This window comes from Paramisgurnus dabryanus, chromosome 15 (genome assembly GCF_030506205.2).
Source record: "Paramisgurnus dabryanus chromosome 15, PD_genome_1.1, whole genome shotgun sequence".
Classification (NCBI taxonomy): Eukaryota; Metazoa; Chordata; class Actinopteri; order Cypriniformes; family Cobitidae; genus Paramisgurnus; species Paramisgurnus dabryanus.
In genome coordinates this window covers 29,585,479-29,611,993 of record NC_133351.1, presented here as the reverse complement: position 1 = coordinate 29,611,993, position 26,515 = coordinate 29,585,479, and the positions used below count along the sequence as shown (strand labels likewise).

The window sequence follows — 26,515 nt, the reverse complement described above, 5'->3', positions numbered from 1 at the left end:
ATGAATGGGAAAAATTCTACCAAGGCAGTTGACAAAGAAGGCAATAAAAATAGTTCACATTTTCCAAAACCCTTATAAAAACTTCCAATGTTAACCTTTTATGTGATATTCACATTTGGCAAATGCTTTTCTCCAAAGTGACAGTACAGTGCATTACAATGTATATTATTCTTTGTCAGTATGTGCATTCTTTGGGTTCGAACCAGGCATGAGAATCCCTCACCTTTCAGCGAAATTCGCCGTTTTGAAGCCAAAAAAGGTGACCCACGTGAATCGTGTAGATTCGATGAAAAAAATTTTTTTGGGGGGGTATGCGCGCGTTGTTTGTTGAAGGCGCCCTTCGCCGTCATCCGACATGTATCCCAGACATTAGGTTTGTCTGAGTTCGTGCTGCGCTGCAAAAACCGACAGGCAGGCAGGTGACATCAAAGTACCACGAGAGTAAATCGAGAAGTCATAAGGACTCTACTTTCGTACTGCTCTCGCGCTACTGAGATGTCAACCGTCTTTTCTGTGTACTTCGTCATATGCTTCACATGCTTTATGATGATGCGTAGAGCGACTGCCTTCGGGACGTAAAGTCAAGTGTAAGACACAAAACGCTGTAAAACTATAACTGCAGAATTCTAAGGCGTGATTCAATTAAAACAACATACAGTACACAGACTGACACTGCAAAGTGACCTGAAAGATTTTTTATTGGAATGGATTGGAACGAATGATGGACAAACTCCTCGCTTGTAAGTTACATTGGTCTAACGTTACTAGCCTACTGCTGTACGTAAATGTAAATATAGTAAAACGGGAAAATACTGCATGAAATGCTGTTAATAAGAAAATACTGCTAATACTGTTCATAAAAAAGTTTATCGTTTACAGTAACATTTAAGCAATTTTACACTATTTGAGCGACAAAGATGCTAAAGTGAACTGTTTTTTGGGCAAACTCAAAAGCACTGAAACGCGCGTTTCAAAAATCACGCAAACACATTATTTCTTTGGGCTTGACAGGAGATATACACACAAATTATCTTGTAATACCACAGTCTCTGCAAGTATTCTCATTAAAACAGTCGTTTATTATAAGTGAGCAGTTGATCATGTGTCAGTGTATAGATCAGCGCTTCTTCACCGGTGTTAAAGGGACAGTTCATCTTATAAGAAATGTTTATGTTTGAGTCATTATGTTAGTCAAACTACAGAAGACAAAAGGAAAATCACCTTGATAGCTTTAAAAAGATCAATTATATTTAATTTATAGAATGAAAACAGTGTTATATTAATTTGATACTGTTTCTCTAATCAATACTGCAGGGTGCGATTTGCCGGGGGGGATGCGTGGGATTTCCCCCTTTCTGGTCAATATATCCCTGCCTCTGCTTAATTATTTTTATCCCCGGTGGGGATAAATTTATACCCCCCTCAAAGTGATCAGTGCTACTACACTAGTGGGAGACGGATCACAAAACTTATCACGGATCGGTGGTTTGATTAAAGTCAATTTTATTTTAAAATACGCTACTTTGGCTCTGATACAGCTGCCGCGCAGCCTCTCTGTATTCATCACTCTTCAGACTTGCTCAATGTCCCGCCCACGGCGCTATCTGATTGGTTACAGACCCAGTTACACCTCACGAGTAATAGCCTATCAACACTTGCGAGATGTTTATGGAGCTGTGTGTCGAAACGATGGAAGGCAGCATATTCAGCCGCATATTAATAAAGCGGGAATAAACATAACAATCTGATTATCTGTTTATGATGACAAGCAGAGTTAGTGTCCCAGTCACACCGCTGAGAATGGCCAAAGTTACACATATGATAAATGCTGATGAGGCGTTTAGCGAGGCGCGGGCGCGTCCAGTTTGCGCAAATGAGGCTAATTGACTAACACATAATGCATCTGTCTTTTCTATCATTTCACTGTAGCTCAGCATCGCGGTGTAAAGTTAATGTTATTACTTTAAAAGCAGCAGTAAAGCTGTTTCTACTGTAATGGTTTAACTTTGCAATTAATCCATTGTTCATATTTATGTTTAAGTTGACACTACATTGTGCCATGTAGTTTTGCCATTCAAGATTTAATTCTTGCGTGTTTTTTCGTTGTGCATGATCACAGTTCATATGTGTGGGGAAAGAAAAGCTATTAGAGTAAAAATATTGCGTTAGGCTGCTTCATGAGTTAATAAGAAAAAAGATTTTACAATTCCTGCAAATGCAGTGATGAGTTCATGTTCTCATGATTTATTTTTATGAATTAAAATGTTTTGAAATGTGCTGTGGACAGAGACGCATTATGTCAAGAATGATAAAAAATCGTCAATAAGCTCATAATTTGCGCTAAAATAGTCTAAATGTTTCGTTTTAAAACCATTTTAAAAAGCTGGTTATATTTTGAGGTTTCTGCGCAAGTTTAGCAGACAGTGAGATTCGGGTTTGTTCCGATCAGAGCTCGTGAGTGGAGAGCGCATTTCTGAATATTAGAAATATTTTAATTAGAAATATTTAAAAAAATAATAATAATATTATAATGGATTTTTGTTAGGTCGGACAATGATTACCAAATTTCTCTCTCATATTGCTCTTCATAACCACTGAAAACAGTCAAAAAAGTTAAAACACCGTCACCGAAATCGACGCCTATGAAAACATCCCCCCCTCTGTTTTTTTCACAAATCGCACCCTGCAATACTGTTAGATCTTACTTTATTTGTAACTTTGTTTTATCTATTTTATATGCTTATCAATTCTTGATTTATTCTTATTTTATTTTCCCACATCACCTTTTTGCTGATCTAAAAATTATTCAACCCATGACTCAAAAACCATAATTTAATTCATTTAACCAGTACTATATTTGTAAAATTAAGTAATTTTAAATTACATAGGCCTTCAGGTCCACCCTATTCCAAGGCCAACTTACAATTGTATGGCCTTGCGACTGATGGTCAGATTATGGCAAAGTAAAATTATTGCAGATGTAAAATAGTAAGGGAATGCTACTTGTTACAGCTTTTCAGATTTAACAACCCATTTAATTAAACATGGTTTCTGTTACTAGTCAAATGTTTACATTTTAAATTTACAATCTAAATTGTCCGTCAGAAATGAATAATTGAAATAATGGTCATAATGTATTTTTGTGCTTATGGTGTTATATTATTTGGTTTCTGCTGGGATGTTAGGTTCCTTCCTTCTTTTTTGTCCTTGGCCAATCACATGCCTTAAGAATAAACAAGTTAAGGTTAAGCATGTCCCCTAATGAGGCCGTAATATTTATTTTGGGGGAGTCCCCCCACCTTGGGGACCCATCAGAGGCCACGTTGCCCCTTCGAGCACTCTTCTCACCTTTTTCACCCCTGACCCGTTTTCATGCCTGGTTCGAACCCATGACCTTTTGGGCTGCTAACACAATGCCTCTACCACTAAGCACATTATCTAATCATATCTAATTTTTTTAGTAAAAAAAAATAATTGAATGAAAGTATTGCCACTCCTCAGAGATGTATAGTATCTGGGTTATGTGATTTCACAGTTCTAGGTGTTGGAATTGCAAGTCCAAAATCAATTAAATGTTTCCCCCGAGTCTCTCAACTGTGCTTTTATGAATGCAACCGAACAAATTGTAGGCTTGTGTGTCCTCAGACACAAAGCCAAAACTGTTCTTAATATTTTCCATTGTGACAGGAACAGTCAGAAGTCCATTCATGTTTTGCAGAGCAGGTTTTATAAAGAAGTTAAAAGGAAGAAATAATGCCCTCTACCTGCTTTGCATCGCTTTGATCCAAGTAAACAGACCTGTTTAACGTCCTATTGTCTCGCCTATTTCCATGTGACTGGCTTCATAAATGACAACAGGAAGCATATTTTCCCGTAAAGAGTCTTTAGAGTTACAGAACATGTGTAACAGAAATAGCATACAATCTCCAGGCATCTTTGAGTAATGTTAATTGCATTTAAAAGTGCTGTAGCTTAAGTTTTGACATGCTACAAAGAAACATTGACCTCTTCCGAGAACAGAACCCCTAATGGTTAATACCTTGACACAAAGAATGGTGTCTCTCTGTCACTGAATTTTCCCTCGTCTCGGGCAAGACTGATTTAATATGAATAATGAAAACGCTGTTGAAGATGTGCAGCAGTCATTAATGACCATCCAATCTCCAAGACCCCTAAAGGAACATTTCGCCCCAAAGTGACAATTAGCCCATATTTTACTCACCCTCAAGCCATCCCAAGTTTATATGACTTTGTTCCACCAGCTGAACACAGTCACAGTTATATTAAATAACATCCTGACCAAGCCTCCCAAGCCATAGGTGTAAATGACTTTCTTCTTTTATTCAATCACAATCAAAGTTATATTTAATTATATCACGGCTCTTTTTATAATGGCATTGGATAGTGCCCTATTTTTAAAAGCTCAAAAGTGCACCCATCCATTATAAACTAATATATACAGTTATTAAATGACTTTCAAGGCAAAACGATGGGTTTTTGTAGACACTTCAAACTTTATACCACATCCGCCGTATATGTGTGTTCACGAGAGAGCTGAGGTCAGGCGGCAAGGACTTTCCTCTGACCCATTCTCACAAAAACCCATCGCGTCACTTCAGAAGACATTTAATAACTGTAACGATGGATGTTTTGATGGATGGATTAATGCACTTTTTGGAGCTATAAAATTGGGGCACTATCCAATGCCATTATAAAAATAGCCAGGATATTATTTAATGTAATTCATACAGTACTGTGTTTGATTGAAATAATACATATACACCTAGGACTGCTTGGTGGTAAAATATGGGGGCTGAACTAGTCGACAAATACAGCATTGTAATCAATCATTTTCTTTTACTCAGATGATAAAGGAAATTGACCTTACTCTACAGTACAACGAATGTGGTGACATTTCTATCCATATTCTATTGAACCTATAATAACCTATAACCTTCTATTGAACCTTGAATAGGATGAATTTTAGTTGTTTTATTCAATTTCACACCAAATCGTTGTAGAAATAAAAAGTAATCTTACTTTTCAGTCGACTTCCACAATTGGATATTGAATGTTTGGTCACTCTTAGATGACCATTCAACCAAATAACTGCTTAGGTGTTGATCATAAGTGCCACTTCTAAGCTTTCAACCATTAAGTCCAATTTTGCAAGCTGTTGGGACATGGTGGTCATAAAGGGATGGACATGGTCAGAAACAATGCTCAGGTAGGCCGTGGCATTTAAACGATGCCCAATTGGCACTAAGGGGCCTAAAGTGTGCCAAGAAAACATCCCCTACACCATTACACCACCAGCAACAGCCTGCATAGTGGTACAAGGCATTATGGATCCATGTTCTCATTCTGTTTACGCCAAATTCGGACTCTACCATCTGAATGTCTCAACAGAAATCGAGACTCATCAGACCAGGCAACATTTTTCCAGTCTTCAACTGTACAATTTTGGTGAGCTCATGCAAATTGTAGCCTCTTTTTCCTATTTGTAGTGGAGATGAGTGGTACCCGGTGGGGTCTTCTGCTGTTGTAGCCCATCTGCCTCAAGGTTGTGCGTGTTGTGGCTTCACAAATGCTTTGCTGCATACCTCGGTTGTAACGAGTGGTTATTTCAGTCAACGTTATGCAAACGGTACAGACCCCAAAGTAAACAATGATGCGAGTTATCTTCTCCCACATAATTCTCTTTTCTTGGACTACAACAAACACACGGATTGTAAGCAAAATTTCCGGCTTACGTCAGAGGTATTCAGGCCAATCACAACGTACAGATTAGCTGGCCAATCAGAGACACAGCACTTTTCAAATCGATGAGTTTTGTACAAAATCCATGCGTTTCAGGAAGAGAGTGAAATCGGGAGCTACAAAAATGCATTTGGAAAATAATGTGTTTTTAACCAAAAACCACGCAAACACATTGTATTATACAAAATACACAAAATAACATTGTTTTTAGCAATGAAATAGGTGTTCTTTAAGAACAAACTAACAATTTCTATTGTAATTAAAATATACTTATAGATGGTTTCATGACGCATGTGCATTGTCACAGTTACGCACATGAACCAAAGTGAACTTTCGGTCTGTATTTATTCTTTGGTCTGGTTAGTGGTAAAAGGACACAAATAACCGTCTATAGACACTGGAACTCAAACATTGTCTATGCGCTGCACTTTTAAAAATAAAAGTGCCATTGAAGAACATATTTGGTTCCTTTTAGTCAAAGGTTCTTTGAAGAATCATTTCTTTCTTACATTTTTATAATCCAAAGAACCTTTATCACCACAAAGAAGCTTTTGTGACACAGAAATGTTCTTTTAAAGTTCAAGAATCTTGAGATAATTGTGAAGGAGTGTGTGAGAAAGCATCTTAAACCATTGTTGTAGAATGACTCGTTTGTCCTTGAAGCTTTGTGTTTGTAAAACAATGTGAGTTTCCTATTAGGCATTCATTAGAATAGATTCAGACACACTGTTATCATTATAAGTGCTGATTTTACAGTTGTTTTAACAGTCCACATGGATTCTGTGTTATCCACATAAAATAATAGCTTTAAAGAAAAATACAGGAGAGAACGAGCAAGCAATTACTGCAAATGCATACCGACTTTTACCTGATATTTAACCGTCTTCTTTCTGTGGCTTTTTGGAATTTATTTCCAGTTCTCATTCATACACTTCATTGTAATTATTTGCAATCCCGTCACCCTGGCTGTGTTGACATCACTTGTTACATTAAGTAAAGTGGCACTGTTATCTTTTTCATTAGTACCTGCTGTGAAGAGGAAGCACTCTCATCAACCATGTCATTTTCCATCCCTCTACTATAGGCACTGTATATGAGATCTTTCTGTAATGCTTAGACATTAACGTGTTGTATCGTCGCCATATTTCAGATTTTAGATTTTTTTATATATTTGAATAAACTTTGATGGAGGCTAAAAAGGAACTACTTTGTGAAACACTCAATACTTGTTTGCTATGTAGTTTCTCTGGAAGTTGTTATGTAATGTATTTGTCTTTTCACTGCACTGAATATTTAAATGAAAAATGCACCGATAATTTACAGAGGTTGTTTATGCCTGAGCATTGTTCTGTGTTTTTCTTTGCATATTTTTTTCTTTCTCTTTTAACAATGAAGATGTTGTGTTCAGTGCAAAACTTATCAGTGAAAGCAATTATTTTCTGAATGTTCTTGGTAAAAAATATTTTCTAAAGTAGAAAATATATATATTTAGGCTATCATAGCTTAAGCTTTGTTAAAGATATAGATATAACTTTATTAAAGTATGCATTGTATTGCATTAGATAACATCAAATATCAAACGAAGTGGCATTACAAACAACATGCTGACTTGTTTTTGCATTTACCTTCAACCAACCAGTCTCAAAGGGATTTTTAATGACTCTTTGAAGTCTGTAGTCCTAAAGTTCATACAGATGTCCTAGAAGTGTAACCATACAAAAGCATTAACCGTGTATACTGTCAAAACAAATGGTCAAACAATGCTTGCCATTGTATACACTCGGTACTGGTGTATACCTCTGAGGTACTAATCTGAACTCTTTAGGCGATGTACTTTTTAAATGCTTCTGCCCCAGTGACAGCTAGGAACCATTTTTTGTCAAATGTCTTCTTCTTCTTTTTTTTTTTTTGCAGTATACTGTATGCTATGGTTGTGCAACAAGAAATGTTGAAAACCTCACAGATTCTTACAACATTTGACTTGAAAAAAACCCTTGGTTTAATATTTTGTTACCTAATCAATGAAACATATAAATTGAAGTATCCAAATATTTTTAATGCACGCATTGTCAGAGAGATAAACATTAATCAGAGATAGTTTCTTTAGTTGATAAATATGGACTTGCATAATAGAAATGTGAGATGAAAAGTCATATTTGATCAAATTTGCACAGGATAAAAAATGTTTATTAGGCTTAATATAGTTTGTGTTCAGATAACTTACACTCACCTAAAGGATTATTAGGAACACCATACTAATACTGTGTTCGACCCCCTTTTGCCTTCAGAACTGCCTTAATTCTACGTAGCATTGATTCAACAAGGTGCTGAAAGCATTTTTTAGAAATGTTGCCTCATATTGATAGGATAGGATCTTGCAGTTGATGGAGATTTGTGGGATGCACATCCAGGGCATGAAGCTCCCGTTCCACCACATCCCAAAGATGCTCTTTTGGGTTGAGATCTGATGACTGTGGAGCTTTGTGACATAGTGCATTATCTTGCTGGAAGTAGCCATGAGAGGATGGGTACATGGTGGTCATAAAGGGATGGACATGGTCAGAAACAATGCTCAGGTAGGCCGTGGCATTTAAACGAAGCCCAATTGGCACTAAGGGGTCTAAAGTGTGCCAAAAAAACATCCCCCACACCATTACACCACCACTACTGTACCAGCCTGCACAGTGGTAACAAGGCATGATGGATCCATGTTCTCATTCTGTTTACATCAAATTCTGACTCTACCATCTGAATGTTTCAACAGAAATTGAGACTCGTCAGACCAGGCAACATTTTTCCAGTCTACTACTGTCCAATTTTGGTGAGCTTGTGCAAATTGTAGCCTCTTTTTCCTATTTGTAGTGGAGATGAGTGGTACCCGGTGGGGTCTTCTGCTCATCCGCCTCAAGGTTGTGTGTGTTGTGGCTTCACAAATGCTTTGCTGCATACCTCAGTTGTAACAAAAGGTTATTTCAGTCAAAGTTGCTCTTCTATCAGCTTGAATCAGTCGGTCATTCTCCTCTGACCTCTAGCATCAACAAGGCATTTTCGCCCACAGGACTGGCGCACACTGGATGTTTTTCCCTTTTCACACCATTCTTTGTAATCCCTAGAAATGGTTGTGCGTGAAAATTCCAGTAAGGGACTGTTCGTTATTTATTTGAGGGGCCGCCGGAGGAGTTTTGAGATCTGTTGACAAAAAAGACATGACCCTCCCTTCGCCTGCTATAAATTTTTCTGTGACCCTCCAAAATGACTGTGAAAAAATGCATGACCCCCCCCCCCCCCGCCCTGTACTGCTTCGCGCTTGGCAAAGATGTTCAGAAGCCATTGTTTTTACAACTATGACAAACGACAAACCTCTGCATATACGTTTACACATCACACTCATATGGTGGCCATTTCAGTAGATTTACTCACTAGCATTGTTGCGGAAACACAATATAAAGCCAAACTTCCTGCAGTTACTACTCATCTAACGTTGTCGTTATGTTCACATGAAATATAACAACATTGAGACCATTCAACAAAGCACAGTGGGTATAACATATTCAACACAGTTGGTTGCTAGACTCGTCAATAGGCTTCCACAGTCATTGTATATTTTAGCATTATAGGTAACTTAATAGCAGCTATTACCTTTAAAAGCTGCCGAGTGCCGAAGCTGAACATTATCCAAAACTCTGTTTCTCAGACGAGCGTAAATGTGCGAGCTTGGATCCACTCCTTCCTTCTCAAATGTCTTGAAAATGTTGTCGTTTGCGCAACAATTTCAAATCACCGGGACCGAAAAGATATCTGAAGACTTGGCTACGTACATTCGCTATTTGCTGCTTCTCAAACTTTTTACGTGTAGATGCGTTGTACGTGGGTCTTCTTCTTCTTCGTCTTCTTCGTTTTATGGCGCATACCGCCACCTACTGTATCGGAGTATGCAGCATGGTGTACGTGGGTCATGTGACATATGGAGTATTTATTTTGCATGTATTTAAAAGATTTTTCAGTGTAATTCTATTCAGTGTTTAATAATATTATCAATACTATAAAAAAAAAAATTAATCACTCTACCCATTTTTTAATTCTCACAACTCAACCGGGTCGCGCGTAGTCTCACCACTCGAAACCCACAGCGCGAGGCCTTTATTTTACTATTTTAAAAGAAATGAAGGATAAACGTGGTGTGCAGAGGGGTAGGTGCCTCAAGTGTGAAGAATGCGAGGATTATGACCTGCCAGCACAGGGAAATGCATGCAGCTACTGTGGATGCACACCAGTACACCACCTTCAAGTCCCAGACACCGAGTTGGGTCAGAAATTTGAAAGTTGCCAGAAATTCGACCAGGTATTAATTTTCTACATTTGACATGATTTGTGGTCCTAGTGTTTCTGCTGTTGGTTTAAAGCTTTAAAATATTTGAGCTAGCAGCTACATTGTACATTCCAGCTTCATGTCAGTGATGATACTGATACAGTAGTGATGAAAGGTGGCACCGTTTGTTGCATTCTCAAATAAAGCTATTGGTTCTGTAATTTATACAGTGATGTGTATATAGCGCATTATTTATATTGTTCATATATTTCTTTCATGAATGCTACTGTTAAATACATCTCCTGTAGCTGAAAAAAACAAAAAAGATAAAAAAAGTTTTTATTTGTATATTATGTTGTGTATCTTGTTCCTATTTTTAATACAAAGATAAAATATAATGACAGAGATTTTTTATCTTCACAATGTCTGCCATAAATGTATTATATATTTTGTAACCAATACATTTTGTTTTTTAAAATAGGAAAATTATTTTGGCTGCCTTGCTCAGTCACTTGAAAAAGAATCTTATAAAATCATGAATTGGGATTTTCCTGAAAACTATTGCGATGTGATATTTTTGCCATATAGCCCTGTGCTACAAATGTTTGGCCTGTGCCACTAAACTTTCATCCTCTGTAGCACCAGTGCTATGTCCATAAAAAGTTCTGTTCATAGAATATTGATTTTTAAAACTCTACAGTAGTGCATGTAAAGTGCCCACATGGAATGTTCATTTTCAAAAAAGCTATGCGGCCTATGCTCTGTTGCTATATGGCAACTGGACTAGTTTTACGATGACTGAGCGTCCTGTTGAATATGGACATGAATACTTTTTCATTGTGACAATGTAACAATTTCAAAAATCCCTCATTTGGTTTCCTGTTTCCTGCAAACATTGGGATTATATAGAATGTAGAATATAACAAGAAATGCTGTATTGCTGTTACCCAAAAAGGCAATAAAAAAGAGTTTTTAGATAATTTAAATAATTTTGTCAATTCTTTTCACAGCTTTCTGAAAAGAGGAAGCTATCTTTGGGATGGCTTCCCCACCCCAAGGCAGCAAAGACCTGTTTTAACAACGAGATCCTGCCAGCCTTTTACGAAGCTTCATATCCTGTTCCTGATGACAAGGTTTTCAAAAAGGATTTCATCATTGAACGCAATCGAGCTTTTGAAATAGTAGAAAAACTAGATAAACATGAGAGCAGACTCTCGTTCATCAGAGGAATTAATCCTGCTGCTGGGGGCCGCTTCCTTAAAACTGACTTCAAGATTAAGTCTAGGCATGACTTGGTCACCTGTGACAATAATTTAGGCAAAATAGACAGAATTATATCAGAAATAAAAGATGACAGACAGCATATTCAGGTTCATGACAATTCACTATTCAGACAGGATGGGATAAGACTAAAAGCAGGGCAAGAAAGCAAGCATGCATACAATATCCAAGCCAAGGCCAGAATGACGAGCCTGATTTCCTGTGCCGAAACTGACCGGTCAAGGTTGGAGGCTGCACTGCAGAGACTCAAGACCTTCTTCAGCTCTGATGACAGGGATCCATCTCGAGAGAAAAGAATGAAAAAGCAAGCCAAGAAGAAGGCAGAGAGGAAGAAGGCTCTGCGGAGGGAGAAACAGGAAAAGATATTGATCAAGGCCATTTTTCCGGAAGCGTCTGACCCTGGTGTTCAGCAGGTGAACGTAGGCGCTGTGGCTGCGCTGAACCACCAGCAAGGCACTCTCCTCTACAGTCTGCTGAAAAGGTTGAACATCACTACAGAAGCTCATGACATGATCCTGGCCAACCTCAGCAAGACAGGTAGACAAGGCTACCAGGTGGCACATCTCAGTTACCATGCAACATGTATAGGAGAGTGCGAGTCTGAAGACTGCCCCTTCTTTGAAAGGGCTGCAGCTCTTTTCCGCAGCCTTGGGGGCCAGACTCACCGGAACATGTATGCTCCCTCTGCTACAGGCTTGCCACAGCTTGGTATGGCAGAACTGGACAGAGAGGTATTTGAGAATGCAGAGAGCACTGTAGAATTATCCCACCTACTTTCAGTAGGTTGCTTTGCAGAGGAAGTAGAACAGTTAATCAAAGCACTCTGAATTCAAGTTGTCATGTTTCAGCAGTTGTTTTCTTGTTCATTTGAATGATACACTGTTTACAGTGCTGCACTTTATATTTAGAGTTGACAAAATGAGAGGGTAACCAGAAGAACCCAAAGCAATGTTCATTGTTATTAAATGTATCTTTTTGTGATATTTAAAATGAAGATGGTCTAACAGACAAAGTGTTCTTTTGTTCACCGGTCACCTTTTTGCACAAATGGTTAATTAAATCCAGATGTCATGCATCTGTATGCTTTATCCTTTAGTTGTGTAAGAGCCCTCATCACTTTCTGTTGTGAGACTTGTGACAGCATGAGAATTTCTTTGTATGCCATAAATATGGTCCGCTCCTTATGTCTATACATCTGGTAATCAGAGATGGAAAGCCTGGCTTCACAATGAAAAAATAACAAAGAGTACCATTGCTCCTCCATAAGCTTACACATATTCTGCCAGAACCTAGCAGGCTTTTATCTACTGTACAAATATGTTTTAGTTTGTGAATGTATAGGGACAGTGCAGATGGGGACACATGTTCTGGTTTACACAGTCTTGTAAAAATGAAGCAAAAATAGCCTACAAACATTAATACTCAGCAAGTGTTAAATATCTCATACAGCTCAAATAACTGTTGGGAAACAGCAGTGCAGTAAAACATATAGTTTTATTAAGAGGTTATGCATGTCTGGGAAAAATCTGTAGAAAGAGAGACAAAAAGACAAATGTGTTGACAAACACAGCAGGTACGTACAATACAACATTAGTGCACAATTCTTCAAAGGTGCTCCATGCTATCTTGGTTGGCGTAACCTCTTGTTAGCTAGCTAGACCCTCCCCCTTCTCATCCGCACAATAACTCTCCAAACCCCACCCCACATCATTCTTGTCAGTTATTGGCTGGAACAGTCTGTTATGTTTTGTGATAGTGAGGAGATGTTTCCGGTATGTGGAAAAAAATGTTTTGGCCTAAAAAATGTGCAAGATCGCTTAGAGCACCCTAAATATAACATCATTTTTTTTAAATTGAGGGCGTTATAAGAAGTCTCAAAAAAAACCTTAGAAGAAGATATAATCTTTGTTCACTACTTTCTGCCGCAGTCTACCAAATCTTGATACATTTGGCTCATTTTCTCCAACATCACGGTCAACATCAGCAGCATCACTGTCACCAACCTCTAAAACTACATCATCTTCACTCTCGTCACTAGATAAGTCTAACTCTGACTCAGTGTCTGAGGCCGGGTCATCGGTTGGAAGAGCTGCAAGATCACAAAGCACACTTGAACACACAGTTTTGCCAATGTGAGCTCCCACCATCTCTAGCTTGATGCTCTTCCTGCAAGTCTGCTGCAAACCATGTTTGGACAAATACTTGTCCAAGTCTGAAACACGCAGTTTGGATAACTGACCCTGCCTGTATAGTTCCTTCCAGTCATAGTCATCATATTTTTTAGCATTTGACTGCACTTTTCTGTCATCTATTTCAGCAGATCGCTTGGCTTTCATCAAGTCCATACGTTTTATGTGCTGCACATATTCACGTACACAACGCTCATCGACCACATACTTCTGGGCAAATTCTGAGATGGAAATTGGATTGTCTAGCTGGACATCCCTGTGTAAAACAGCTTTCTTGAGTTGAGCACGCGGTTGAAAGTCATCTGGCAGTCGACCATCAACTGGGGTTCTGTTGTAAGGGCAGTACTTTAGAGCTGGCAGTTGTTGGTGGTCTGGATAAGGTTTAGGGATCCTTGTAATTGGTGGTCCAGAGAGGGGATTTGAAGAGCAGAAGTCACAGAGAGACCCTGACCCTGAGGATTGGGGAAAAGCAAATGTCAGTATAACATTCTCTTTACAAAACTCATGTCCTACTGTGTGTTTTCCATCTGACTTAAAGGGGACATTCCACAAGACCTTTTTAAGATGTAAAATAAATCTTTGTCATCTCGTCATTGGCAGGGAAGCGTTTTCTCTTAATTGACGAGCATTTCCGCAATACCGCTATTATCCACCAGGCAATCTTCCGCAACTTCTACAACCCGGCAGTAACGCCTCACGTGAGAGAAAGAGCTCAGTGTATGTTTTAAAGATCACTCTGAATTGGTTCTCTATCAAAAGTCCTTCATAAAAATGGAATTATCTCAGCTTTTTGCTCAAAATTTGGTGTTTTTGAAGAAACCTACCCATATTTGAGAGGAGATTACAAAAGAACTAAGCAAGGTAGGATGAAATGTTTTTGTTTGAAAGCAGAGGGTCTGTTCTTTAATTGGATATATTGTATGTTTATATATTTAAAGAAGAACATTTTCTGGAAGGTATTAAACTTTTGTGAAAATCATGAAATATGCTGGCGCTGGCTGGCAACTTTAAAAAATGCTGGCGGGGAAAGAGTTAAAAACAAATAGATTTTTCCTCCAAGATTGTAAATAGTGCGAGAGAAAGTGATAGCAAACAAGAGACAGGGATTGGAAGATGCTGCAGCACATAGACGTGGGTCAGATTTAACAATCTATTTTCATTATGACAATATAGACGTTCCAAAATATGCCTTTTCTAGTTGGTTTCTAGTTGCAATGTTAGATATGCATTTGGCAGTAAATAAACTGCCACTTCTGGTCCCTTAACAATGGAATGGCAACATTCAGCCATATCAAATGCAGTAAACTCACCTTTGCAACTTCCCTTGAGGAACTCCATGTACAGTTCACCAATCTCAAAATGTCTGTCAATGAAGCTTTCTATCTTCTGAAAGTAATTATGGCCTGGAACAGATGATCTCTGGGTCTTGCCACTTGTCATGTACCGCTGTAGAAACTCACGGTTGTAGAAGAACTGTAGTTCTGAAAAGATGTACACACATATTGGTCATTTACTTCTCACAGTCAATACATCTGGGGCATGAATGAATAGCAGATTGTTGCAGAGTGCCCCAGACTTTTACTTTGGAAGTCAGTGAGCTGAAAAGCACAGGATTTACATTTACGCATTTGGCAGATGCTTTTATCCAAAGCGACTTACACTGCATTTCAATGTACACTTTTTTACGTTCTTATCGTTCTTCCTTTCCCTGGGAATTGAACCCATGACCTTGGCGTTACAAACACCAATGCTCTACTGTTTGAGCTATTATTACTTTATTGCTCAATAGTGAGCACCAAACTCATCTGTGAATCAAGGTTGAAGCGCAGTATACCTCAAAGGTTTATTTTCCTTTTGGAAGAAATTGCAGAAATTGGAATTAATGAACCCCATACCTGTTTTTTCCACAGTTAACGCTCTGGTAAATCCTGCTGGGGCAGGTGACTGGTCAATTCTGAGTCTGACTTCTTCTGCCACAGCCCAAGCATTGTTTTCCATCATCTTCTGTGCATGATCCTCAAGGACTAATCTGGTCATTGTGGATATCTCAGTTTCTGTTAAGCCATGGGTCTCAGAAAAGATCTGCCACTGGATTGTACCTCCATCACATATCGCTTCACCTGAAATGAACAATTAAAAGATAATTAGCCAATGTTCACTCACAAATGTACTTTTATTCCCTCTACCCTTCTCTGCCCACTACGCCTCTTTTCATCCACAAACAATGAATTTCCCCTTGGTCTCAGGGAGCATGAACTGTTTGTAAAGGAAATTTGTGAAGGGCTGGCTGAGTAAAGACAACAAGTTTCTGTTTCTTGAAAGGTCCATCAGGATGAAATGAGTTTTGTAGGATATGACTATTGCACATTTACCCAGGCAAGCATTCAGCCTTTCAGCTTCATTTTGCCCAGAATCCTCCCGAGCTCTGTGAATTCGACACAATAGGTCCGTTGAATGAATCCGGATTTTTTCTGCTGCTCTGAAACGTACCTGAAAGACTTTCAAACTGTCAATATTTGTACTGAGCACATTTTCAGACAGAGAAAACATGAAATAAATATTTCTGTAGTCTGTTGACTTAAAAAAAAAAACATACCTCAAAATTTGAAACACCAACTCCAGGTCCAGCATCTGTCAGCTCAATGATCTGTGGACAAACCATGGGCATTGGGGTGATATCCAGATGTTTCAGCAAATCTTGACAGGCCTTAATTAATGGCTTGTAGCAGTCCCACACATTCTTTTTTGAACTGGAAGCCAGTGTCGCTACAGCATTCTCAACTGCAGTCACAACACCAGATACCTGACTAATGACCTCACTCCCTAATGCTACGTAAGCAGCAGACAGAGAGTCTTTGACTTGAAACCAGTCCTGTGTGCCTTGTTCCAGTTGCTGTTTGAATGACTTCAATTGCAGGTTAGTGTATGAGCGGAAAGGGCAGTCTGGTCCCTCTGTAACACACTTTACATCAGCTTCCATTGCGGTGTCAAGGAAGTATTTTGTGGCATCTCTGGTCCGACAGAAGAGCTTTCTCACATCCTTAAGGACCGCTGTACCAGGAACCTCAAAATCATCCGGGAACTCCCTCCTGAGACGCATATAATTGGAGGCCCAAGTTGTCCCATGAGTCCCGATGTAGGCCTTTGGGTGGACTACTGCCATACTGGAATCATCTGAAGATACCAAGGTAGTGGCTTCAAATTGAGAAGGTTCTTTCTTGAGCAGACGGAAAGCAGAGGGTGTGATGTACATGGAAGGCTCTGGGAAATCATGAACTGGTAGCCTTTTTGCAGCCTGATCATCTGTGGGTTGGAGAACCGATTGTCTTCTTGACCCATGAAATCCCTCTGAAAATATAAATAGTTGTGTGATTCACCAACCCATTTACAATGGTGCACATTATTAATATCGTTTCAACATGGCAACAAACCTGAGGTTCCAGGCCGAAGGTAAGCCTTGTCATCCATGCTGATGGCCACAGCAAACTTTCTCCTTTCTCCAGCCTCCACTCCAAACAGATGCTCTTTGGCAAGAGAAACGTGTTTCCTCTGATGGTGCGTGCATTCGTTATCTCTTTCCTCTGTTTTTGGAGGTTTCTTTGAGCACCAGAGTCCTAAACCCTTCTGAAGAAAACATTAAAACAAAAATATACTATCATATTTATCTGTAAAGAATTAACCATTACATAGTTTAAAGAAAAATACTGACATACACCAATTTAAATCAATTTAAGTTTTCAGTACTCAAACATCACATGTGCTAACCCACATAAACATACATACAGTCAGTCACCTATACACACTGACTTGCTGGAAACAGTCAAATGAGCACATAATAAAGCCCTAGAAATGTATATTGAGACCTACATGTCTCCTGCTCTGAAGGGATTTCAGACGTCTTGCTCTTGCTCTGCTATTCACTGTGGACACAGCACGAATCAACGGCAGACCTAGTCTCAGCCTTCTGTAGTTTGCCAGTTTCAGCAGATCCCGGGACTTCACTCTATGATGGGTGTAGAGTACGCTTTCATGCCGACGACCATGAACTGTAGTTTTGTCCTCTGAAAATAGCAGAGAATACAAAAATCCTGGTTGCCAAGTGTTCCATTACTAGCTTTCAATAGCCATAGTTCACTATAAAAACAGTATAATGTTAAGGGTTTACATTTATTAAAGAAAACACATATGCATTTAAATTTACTTACCTATACACTTAGCCAACCACTTCTCATCCTCCTCATCCATCATGGTTTTGTGACCCGCGCCTCGTGCCCTCTTCTTAATGCGTTCATCTTCCGCAATCTGGTCTGCCTTCCTTTTCACAGCTTGTTTCAAACACTGTCTGGTGTACGGTGTCTCAGCTGCCTGTAATGGAAAAATAGTACAAATGCTTAATACCACAACAGGTATTAAATAGCATCAACTTTAAGCTGTAGTGAACAGCAACACATTACACTCAACAGGCATCATTATGAAATGGTGCTGATTATTCCACTTTAAATGTTTCTGAAGTAGTAGGCTACTCACTTTCAGTTTTTTCACATTCTCTAATGACTCCTGCAGAATGCTCCTCTCATTCTCTAGATCACCAACCCTTTCTGGAGTCCATCTTATGGAAGCTACTTGTATCTGCTCCGTCAAAGCTTTAACCCTGGCCTCCAGGTTCTCTATGCGGTGATCAAGCCTCTGGGAGACAAAGACCTCTGCAGCTGATTTGCTGGCCTCCCACTTGTCCAGTCGTTCCTCGAGATCTTGCAAGAGTTGTCTCGCTCTCATGGTAGTCATACCATGCATTTTTCCAGCACAGACAGAGGCGGTCTTACCATAGAGGCATAGGTAGGCGGCCGCCTGGGGCCCCCCACCAGCGGTCAAATTAGGGGGGCCCCCAACCAACCTAATAAATAGCCTACATAAATAAATAAAACCCTTATCATCACGAACACTTCAAAAGCATTGTAAATTGTATTAATATTCTTAAGAAATACGTTGAAACTTTGAAATAGTAGTTAAAATGTCCAGTTCATGTTCTGTCACTAAACACTAACACCCCTTTCTTTCACAATGAAATGGACTAGTCCATAACGGTGCGTGCTGCGGCGCGAAAGATAAACACAAAGTGACACGGGACTGGGAAAGTACATGAACAGAGACTTAAAGACAAATATAAACGCGAAAATGGGGCTTTGGTAAGTCAACCGGCTAGTAATAGCCCTACACTGATACAAATAATTTTGTGGTGAAGTAAATAATGTTACTACAGAAAAAAACTATTGTAACCCTACAGGGCTCCAGACTGCGAGTAAATAGTCGCATTTTGCGAGTATTTTCCCTGCCTATGACTATTTTTTTATTAAATGTCGCACTGGCTGGACTGTGAAATTTAAATACAATTATATTAATATAATGCGCAGGCGATTACGTCTGCGAAGCATTCAGTCACTCTTCCTGTTGCTGCCCGCTCCCCCGCCTTTCTATCAGCTCAGGTGCATATCACCTCTCCAAACCCGTCTCTTTTGTCCACTTTCGACCGCTTCTGCCCTGATTGTTTTGAGGGGTGGTCTATGGAGACTGCGGGCGAGAGCGTCTGCTTTCGTTTTCGGGAGAAATGACGGGTTTAAAATAACGCGAACTAATATTATGTGATGTCAGAGTCCGGTGTTGTAATTAACAATGCTGCACAGTGTTTTTTTATGTGTATGTAAGAGCTTTCTCTGATATTTCAGCACAGTTGATGAAATAATCTCCCCACAACCTCCACACGCTCGCAAAATGACACTAATAAAAGAGGCGGAGATCAGCTGCTTTAGTTTAATCAATGAAAGCCTAAAAATAGCGCTGTACACTGCGTATTCACGCTAGAAGTCAGAAAAAACGTAATACATTGTGCTCAGTACCTTAGATTACAAGTCCTGGCCAAATGATATCTTCAGAGTGCATGGAGACATTTTGTAGTGATTACAGCACAAGAATGTCGTTTCTTTACTCAAGTCTGTGTTAAAGTAGCCTAAAGCTTTTACAACAAAGTAATAAAAAGTTGATTGTAAGTTTAATGGTTTACAATAAGGCAAATATATGTTAAAAATAATAAGTATGGTAAAGTAAAAAAAAAAATATGTATATAAAGTATACAATTATTTGTATTTGTAATTAATTTGTTAATGCATTAAACTTGTTTGGACTTAGGTTTTAATGAATTATTAATGCATTAAACATGTTTGGACTTAGTTTTAGTGTTTATTTTTTGTTTTTCACCACCCAGTGACTGGTGCCACCAAATTGAGGCAAGTGCAACCTCTCTCAAATGTTAGTCTGGAGCCCTGCTGATGTTATGTTGGGGATGTTTTCGTCCACTATGGGGTGCTGTTGAGTCTTAATTTGGCCACAACCTTCAGCATATGGAATGATTTTTGGTGAAAAAATCTTATGTTGACACATATTTTGGGAAAATGCTTTGACATTTTTCAAAAACTCAGCAATACACTGTGGTAAAATTCACAACCCTTTTGTTATGTTTGTGAAGAAAACATCAAAGAAAACATAGTTTTAATATAAAGTGATTGTAGACTGGATTTTTTAAAACCTTTTAACACAGTCTTGGGTATGTGAAAGATTAGTAACAACATTGGCTTTGATGCATTGCTAGTTTTTGTGCAGCATCAGATTTAAATTATTTCTCCCTCATTTACTGTTCGTGGCTGTTTTTGCCCCATTGACTTATTCTCTATTGGTTTGTGTAGTGCTGCACTTTGTGTGACCTCTGCTTTCCATCTTCATTTTGGAGTAAAAAATAACTTCGCCTAGGGCCCCCAATTTGCTAAATCCGCCACTGAGCACAGACTAACAGAGCAGTGGCAACCCATCGATCATATTCATTGGTCATTGATTCAATAAGCCGGTGTATCTAGTGGAAAAAAATAATGTCAATTTTGGGTATTGTATGCAGTGTAACACGTTGTAATAGGCTGTCTTTACAGATGTCAAACCGGTACACTGATTTAATAGCACACAGTGTCACTCATTTCTATCACGTTTTGAATTTCTAGAAACAATTTCATGATGTGGTTATGCATAGAAAAAGTGTTTTATTTTGTATTTGCTGAGCTGCTTTTATACTAAATGCAGAGGAAAAACTGTGCAGATGTGTCAACACAGACAGGGCATGAAAGGAGGGAAAACGAACTGTATCTGTTTTATGTTAATATTGTAGGAACATGTCAGTTTGGATGTGAAATAAAATACACACAAGTATCTCTCGGACACAACACACACTTTTTAATCATCTTAAAATGAAAATAATGTGATCTGACAACAGTTTTATATACATGGATACATTTAAGGATTTGTTCAAAGAAATGACTGATTCTTCACCCCACTGATCACATCATATATGAAAACTGAGGCTGTATACGTCATCCATATATAGGTTTCTGGATATTGGTGTCTCTCACTTTATATCTCTCTATATCTCATCTCTCTATATGTCATATATATATATATTATAGAGATATATATATAGAGATATATATATAGAGATATATATATAGAGATATATATATAGAGATATATATATAGAGATATATATATATAGAGATATATATATATAGAGATATATATATATAGAGAGATATATATATAGAGATATATATAGAGAGATATATATATAGAGATATATATATTTCTCTGTCTGTCTGTCTCTGTCTCTCTCTCTCTCTCTCTCTCTCTGTTCTCTCTCTCTCTCTCTCTCTCTCTCTCTCTCTCTCTTTCTCTCTGTTTCTCTGTCTCTCTCTCTCTCTCTCTGTTTCTCTGTCTCTCTCTCTCTCTGTTTCTCTGTCTCTCTCTCTCTCTCTCTCTCTCTCTCTGTTTCTCTGTCTCTCTCTCTCTCTCTCTCTCTCCGAAAACACTGAATCAGCCGCAGTTCTGCCTCTTAAAATGTTTTTGTACGATGTTAGGCTGTGTGGAATAGGCCTAGCAGCTACTCTTCTGTGATACTGTGATTTAGTCGCAACGTTAACGTTACCAGAAACCTCAATAAAACACATGCATAGTTAGCTCAAAACCAAACTGTATGTTACGTACCGTTTCAGTATTGACGTCCTCGTTGTCTTGGTCATGTTTTTCTTCCTCGTCTTTGACAAGTTCCATGAAAATGTTTTCCATTGACGCCGACCCGTCGTTCAATATAATCCACTGCTTGCCCGTTCGATTATATATTAAAACAGGTATTCCATATTCGGGATTCAGTATGCAGTCCCGGAACCATTCTTTTTCGACTGTTTGTCTATCGAATAATGACGCAAACAGTTCGAAGGCAAAATCCATGTGCAGTACACCACATGGCTTGTTATCATTGAGCAACGTTGACACCAGCAACTCCTCCAACACTCTCTGAACTCCCCGTAATTTTGGATCACCAAATTTATCTATAAAATCTAGTTTTTTTAACGTTTCCTCACCCGACAGCGTCTGGAGTGAAACCCTTAAGTTTTTGTGCTTCCAGCTACTGGTCCGTACTTTCGTCCTCAGATGGTTGTGATCCATTTTGAAATAACGCTAATTCATAAGAGCTAGCTCATTGTTCACAGTTAGTCTACCTGTGATTGTTGGGGTGGGGTCAGGTGTTGCGCATCATGGGTTGGGGGATTGTGCGATTTGTGTTGGGTCACTCCCATTTGCTAACGATGGAGGGGGGGACTGAGGGAGCTTCGTGGAGCTACATAGAAAATATTCACTGAATAAAACACTTTTTTGAAATTTTGATGTTTTCATGAATTTTAAAGTTGAGTGACCCTCCCCATAGACTAAAAAAAAGTTGGATGACCCTCCCCTCAACAAAGAAAAAAAAGACATGACCCTCCCCTATTTTCCTCCGGTGGCCCCTTCCATAAATACCGAACGGTCCCTAACCGATCAGATTGTAAAATACTCAGACCAGCCCGTCTGGCACCAACAACCCTGCCACTCTCAAAATTGCTTAAATCACCTTTCTTTCCCATTCTGACATTCAGTTTGGAATTCAGGAGATTGTCTTGACCAGGACCACACCCCTAAATGCATTGAAGCAACTGCCATATGATTGGTTGATTAGATAATTGCATTAATGAGAAATTAAACAGGTGTTCCTAATAATCCTTTAGGTGAGTGTATATTCAAGAGCGCTATAGTTTTAATTTGAGATATTTTTATTGTGGGTTTTCAACCTGATCTCACAAGAAATCATATTTTCATATAACATATTACATCTTTTACGAGTTGGCTAATTCGTATCAATTCATACGAAGTTAATTGTGCGAAATCATACAATTCTCATAAAAAAATATTGTGAGAGAGCGTTGCCGTGTTGCATTTTAATTCATCCTTACTGTACAATTTTGCATTCCATTACATTATTTTTAATCATCCATGTCATTGTGGTTATTAATTCAAACTAATCAAAGGCTTTTTAATAGGAATCTGCTCTTATCCTACTTGTGTAATAGAAATTGACAAGTGCTTCTTGTTCTCCATTATGCCTTCTGAATCAACATGATGAATAATTGAACAGTTGTCCACTTTGCTCTTAGTTTGTGTAGCAACTCCTGGAGGTGAACTAGAGGTGTAGCTGTATATTTCAGGGATAATGATAAAGTCTTTTTGAACTAGTAAGAATTTTCAAGAAGTTCCACTATAAATATTGCAAAATTGTTCAAAGAAGTCACACACCTTTTTGTATTATTTCTGACAACCCCAAGAGAATCTCTATGCAAAAGCTACTAAGAGAGTGTGAGGTGTAGCCGTGAAGAGCAGATGCTAAGGAAATCTGACGTTAGGAGCACAGTGGCGCAGGTTTAGACTGTCGATTTACACACATATATACAGATGTAGAAAAAGAGCTGGAATTGAAAGGTGGAAGGACAAATAAAACAATACCACAACAAAAAAATATGGGTTATGTAAACAAAGGAATTATATACAGTATTTATATAGGTTTTTATCCGAAAGGCACTATTAAATAAAATGCGACATTTTATGACTATAAATGCATATATAGACATCAATATGCTAGTCTTCTTTTAAATTTACGACATTTCTCTCAAACACAACGAAAATATTCCACATTTGTATTGAATAAAATATTACTTGGGTAAGAAGATTTGCTCCCCTAATACCAAAGATCAAAGATGTCTGACAAAGTTATCCATTAGCATTCACCATTCAGTTGTATTAGTATATCAGCATGCTGCCGTCTTTGTATATTTTGTATATTTTTGAGCCAATTTACTGGGAAAGTGATGTTCTGAAATGTTGACGACACTAAACACACAGGAAAGAAAAGTGAGCTCCCGAGTCATTTCACATGCTCAATCTGAAACATTTTCTCTTCAGTGGGATGTAGTCTGGTCAATGTAAGCTATTTAACTCTTTCACCGCCAGCATTTTTAAAAAAAGTTGCCAGCCAGCGCCAGCGTTTTTCATGATTTTCACCAAAGTTTAATGCCTTCCAGAAAATGTTTTTCTTTAAATATATAAACATACATGAAAGAACAGACCCTCTGCTTTCAAACAAAAAAAACCGTTTCATCCTACCTTTAGTGGTTCTTTTGCAATCAGCTTTTGAATATGGGTAGGTTTTTGCAAAAACACCATATTTTGAGCAAAAAGCAGAGATAATTCCATTTTTATGACGGACTTTTCATAGAGATCCCATTCAGAGCGATCTTTAAAACAGACACGGACATGCAGCCGCTTGCCATAGGGCAATACTTCCGGTTTTAAAAAGTTGCGGAAGGGCGCTACCTGGTGGATAATAGCGGTATTGCGGAAAGACGGAAAATCTCGTCATTGGCGGGGAAGCGTTTTCTCTTAATTGACGAGATATCTCGTCAATGGCGGGGAAAGAGTTAACTCATTCCCTGTCAGCATTGTTTTTGTGTTTTTTACAAAATGCCTTCCAGGAAAAAAAATTCTATCCACCTTATTCTTGACGTAAATGCGGGCGCCGCTATCTTTGAGCTATCTTCCGGTGAGCCACTACACCTAATGCTAGTCCTATTGCGAGGGATACGAGTCTGTGTTTTGACTGGCATTTTAATGCTTATTATGAAATCCAGGAAGACAGGCATAACTTGTGCAGTTAAGGGGTTGCCATAATAGCTGGTACAAACGCAAATGTCTACAAAACATTTGTTTTAACCATCATACACGCACAAGAACTGAATGTGTATGTGGGGCACGTGCATCTATTAACTGTATCCACACATCCATCCAGTAAAACCTTTCATAGAAACTGACAATGAACAATAAATACAATAATTATTCAAAAACAACATATTATGCTGATAAAAATATGCTGATTTAGCTGCTTTATTTATTCTGCTACTATATATTATTACAAAAATGAGATTACAGTACAGAATATATACTGTATAGCCTAGGACATAAACTGCTTATTTATTAAAGGAGCGGTGAATCAAATACTCAATTTTAACTTGATAATTTGCTATATAAGAGGTCATCATAGTTAAATGAACATCCTGCAAATTTCAGAACTGAAAACGTCCGTGCTACTGAAATATAACAGTTTTTGGCACCGAGCCAGTATTACAGCCAAGTGTGGAATTTGGAGAAATATGACGTCAAAGTAGAATAGAAGCACCTCCCCGAATCCAAATACAACAACCACTTCTAGCCCCGCACACAGCTTCACGTGACACACGTGTGTCTCAACAATCAGTAAACATGTCTTTAAAGACTATTAACTATTAATAAAGGTACAACACTTAACAATACGACTGTAATATAACGGTAGAAATATACAAAGTTAGTGATAAGGAAGGACTTACCAGCCGTGATTTAGATTCTGATGCCCGCTTACTGTGTTGTATACGGTAATTTTAGGCAAGTTGCGTTTGAACGGTCCAACACTCAACAAAGCTTTTTTATCATATATCTGTGGTATGTAACGTTACGTGTATCTAAGAGCAACCTCACAAGCACAATAGAAATATACAAAGTTATGGATAAGGATTTATCAGCCGCAGTTCAGATTCTGATGCGCGCTTACTGTGTTGTATACGGTAATTTAGTCACGTCTAGTTTAAAGTTTTGTTTCTACTTTACTATACGGATTGTCATTACTTTGTATCATCTTTAGCACCTAGAATCTTTTGTGGGTCAAACATATTTGTGTTCGGCTGCTATTTTTACACATTAATGTTTTTTAAACATTTCCCCATATGTAATGACGGGGAATGAAGCTGTCCAATCATAGCAGTGGATGTTTACGTCCAGGTCTTCAATGCGGCCCACCTCTTCAAACGAAGCTTTTCTCCAGACAGCCACTAATCCATGTTACAAAATAGCATATAACTTATTGCTTTTGATGTTTTTGAATGTAAAAACCACGCGAACATCATAAGTAGACATCAGACAACAGTAAAAAACAATAAAATCAACAAATTCACCGCCCCTTTAATGTTTAGCACAGTTTGTGATGTGTTTGCACATAACATTACTTTTGTTATGTTTTAAAATATTTTTTTAAATAAGCAAATAATTTCATACACTGTAAGAAATAAAGGTACAAAACTGTACCTTTTCTGTCACTGGGGCTGTACCCTTTCAAAAAGTACAGTTTTTCACCTAAGGATTTCATTTTAGTACCTCAGAGGTACATACTGAGCCCAAAGTACCTCAAAAATACATATTAGTATCTCAAAGGTGCATATACTAAATGTTTACATATATGTACCTAATAGTTACATACTGTAGTACATAATTACATTTTGAGATTAAGAGCTGTTCGTCAGGAATCGTGCATCATATCGATTCCCTGGTTGTTGTTTTTTTTACCGGTTCTGAAATAGAACCGGTTCTCGATACCCAACCCATCCGGCATGCATTAGGCAGACGCCTTTATCCAAAGTGACTTACAGTGCATTCAAGCTATGCATTTTCTTTCAATCTGTATGTGTCATACCTTGAATTAAACCCATGACCT

At 38.3% G+C, this 26,515-nt stretch overlaps 2 protein-coding genes across 2 annotated transcripts in view; one reads left to right on the top strand and one right to left on the bottom strand.

The window, feature by feature from the left end:
* The window catches only part of htr1fa (5-hydroxytryptamine (serotonin) receptor 1Fa), a 52,617-nt gene that overhangs the window by 18,934 nt on the left and 7,168 nt on the right, over positions 1-26,515 (top strand). The window lies entirely within an intron of this gene.
* LOC135782616 (uncharacterized) lies at positions 12,826-18,342 on the bottom strand. The gene is made up of 9 exons (XM_065293002.2): positions 18,067-18,342; positions 17,745-17,904; positions 17,407-17,600; positions 16,971-17,163; positions 16,136-16,887; positions 15,912-16,029; positions 15,435-15,659; positions 14,850-15,020; positions 12,826-13,991 (listed from the first exon to the last, which is right to left on the bottom strand). Exons 1-9 carry the CDS (start codon positions 18,331-18,333, stop codon positions 13,237-13,239), a joined length of 2,835 nt encoding a protein of 944 aa, XP_065149074.1. The 5' UTR covers positions 18,334-18,342; the 3' UTR covers positions 12,826-13,236.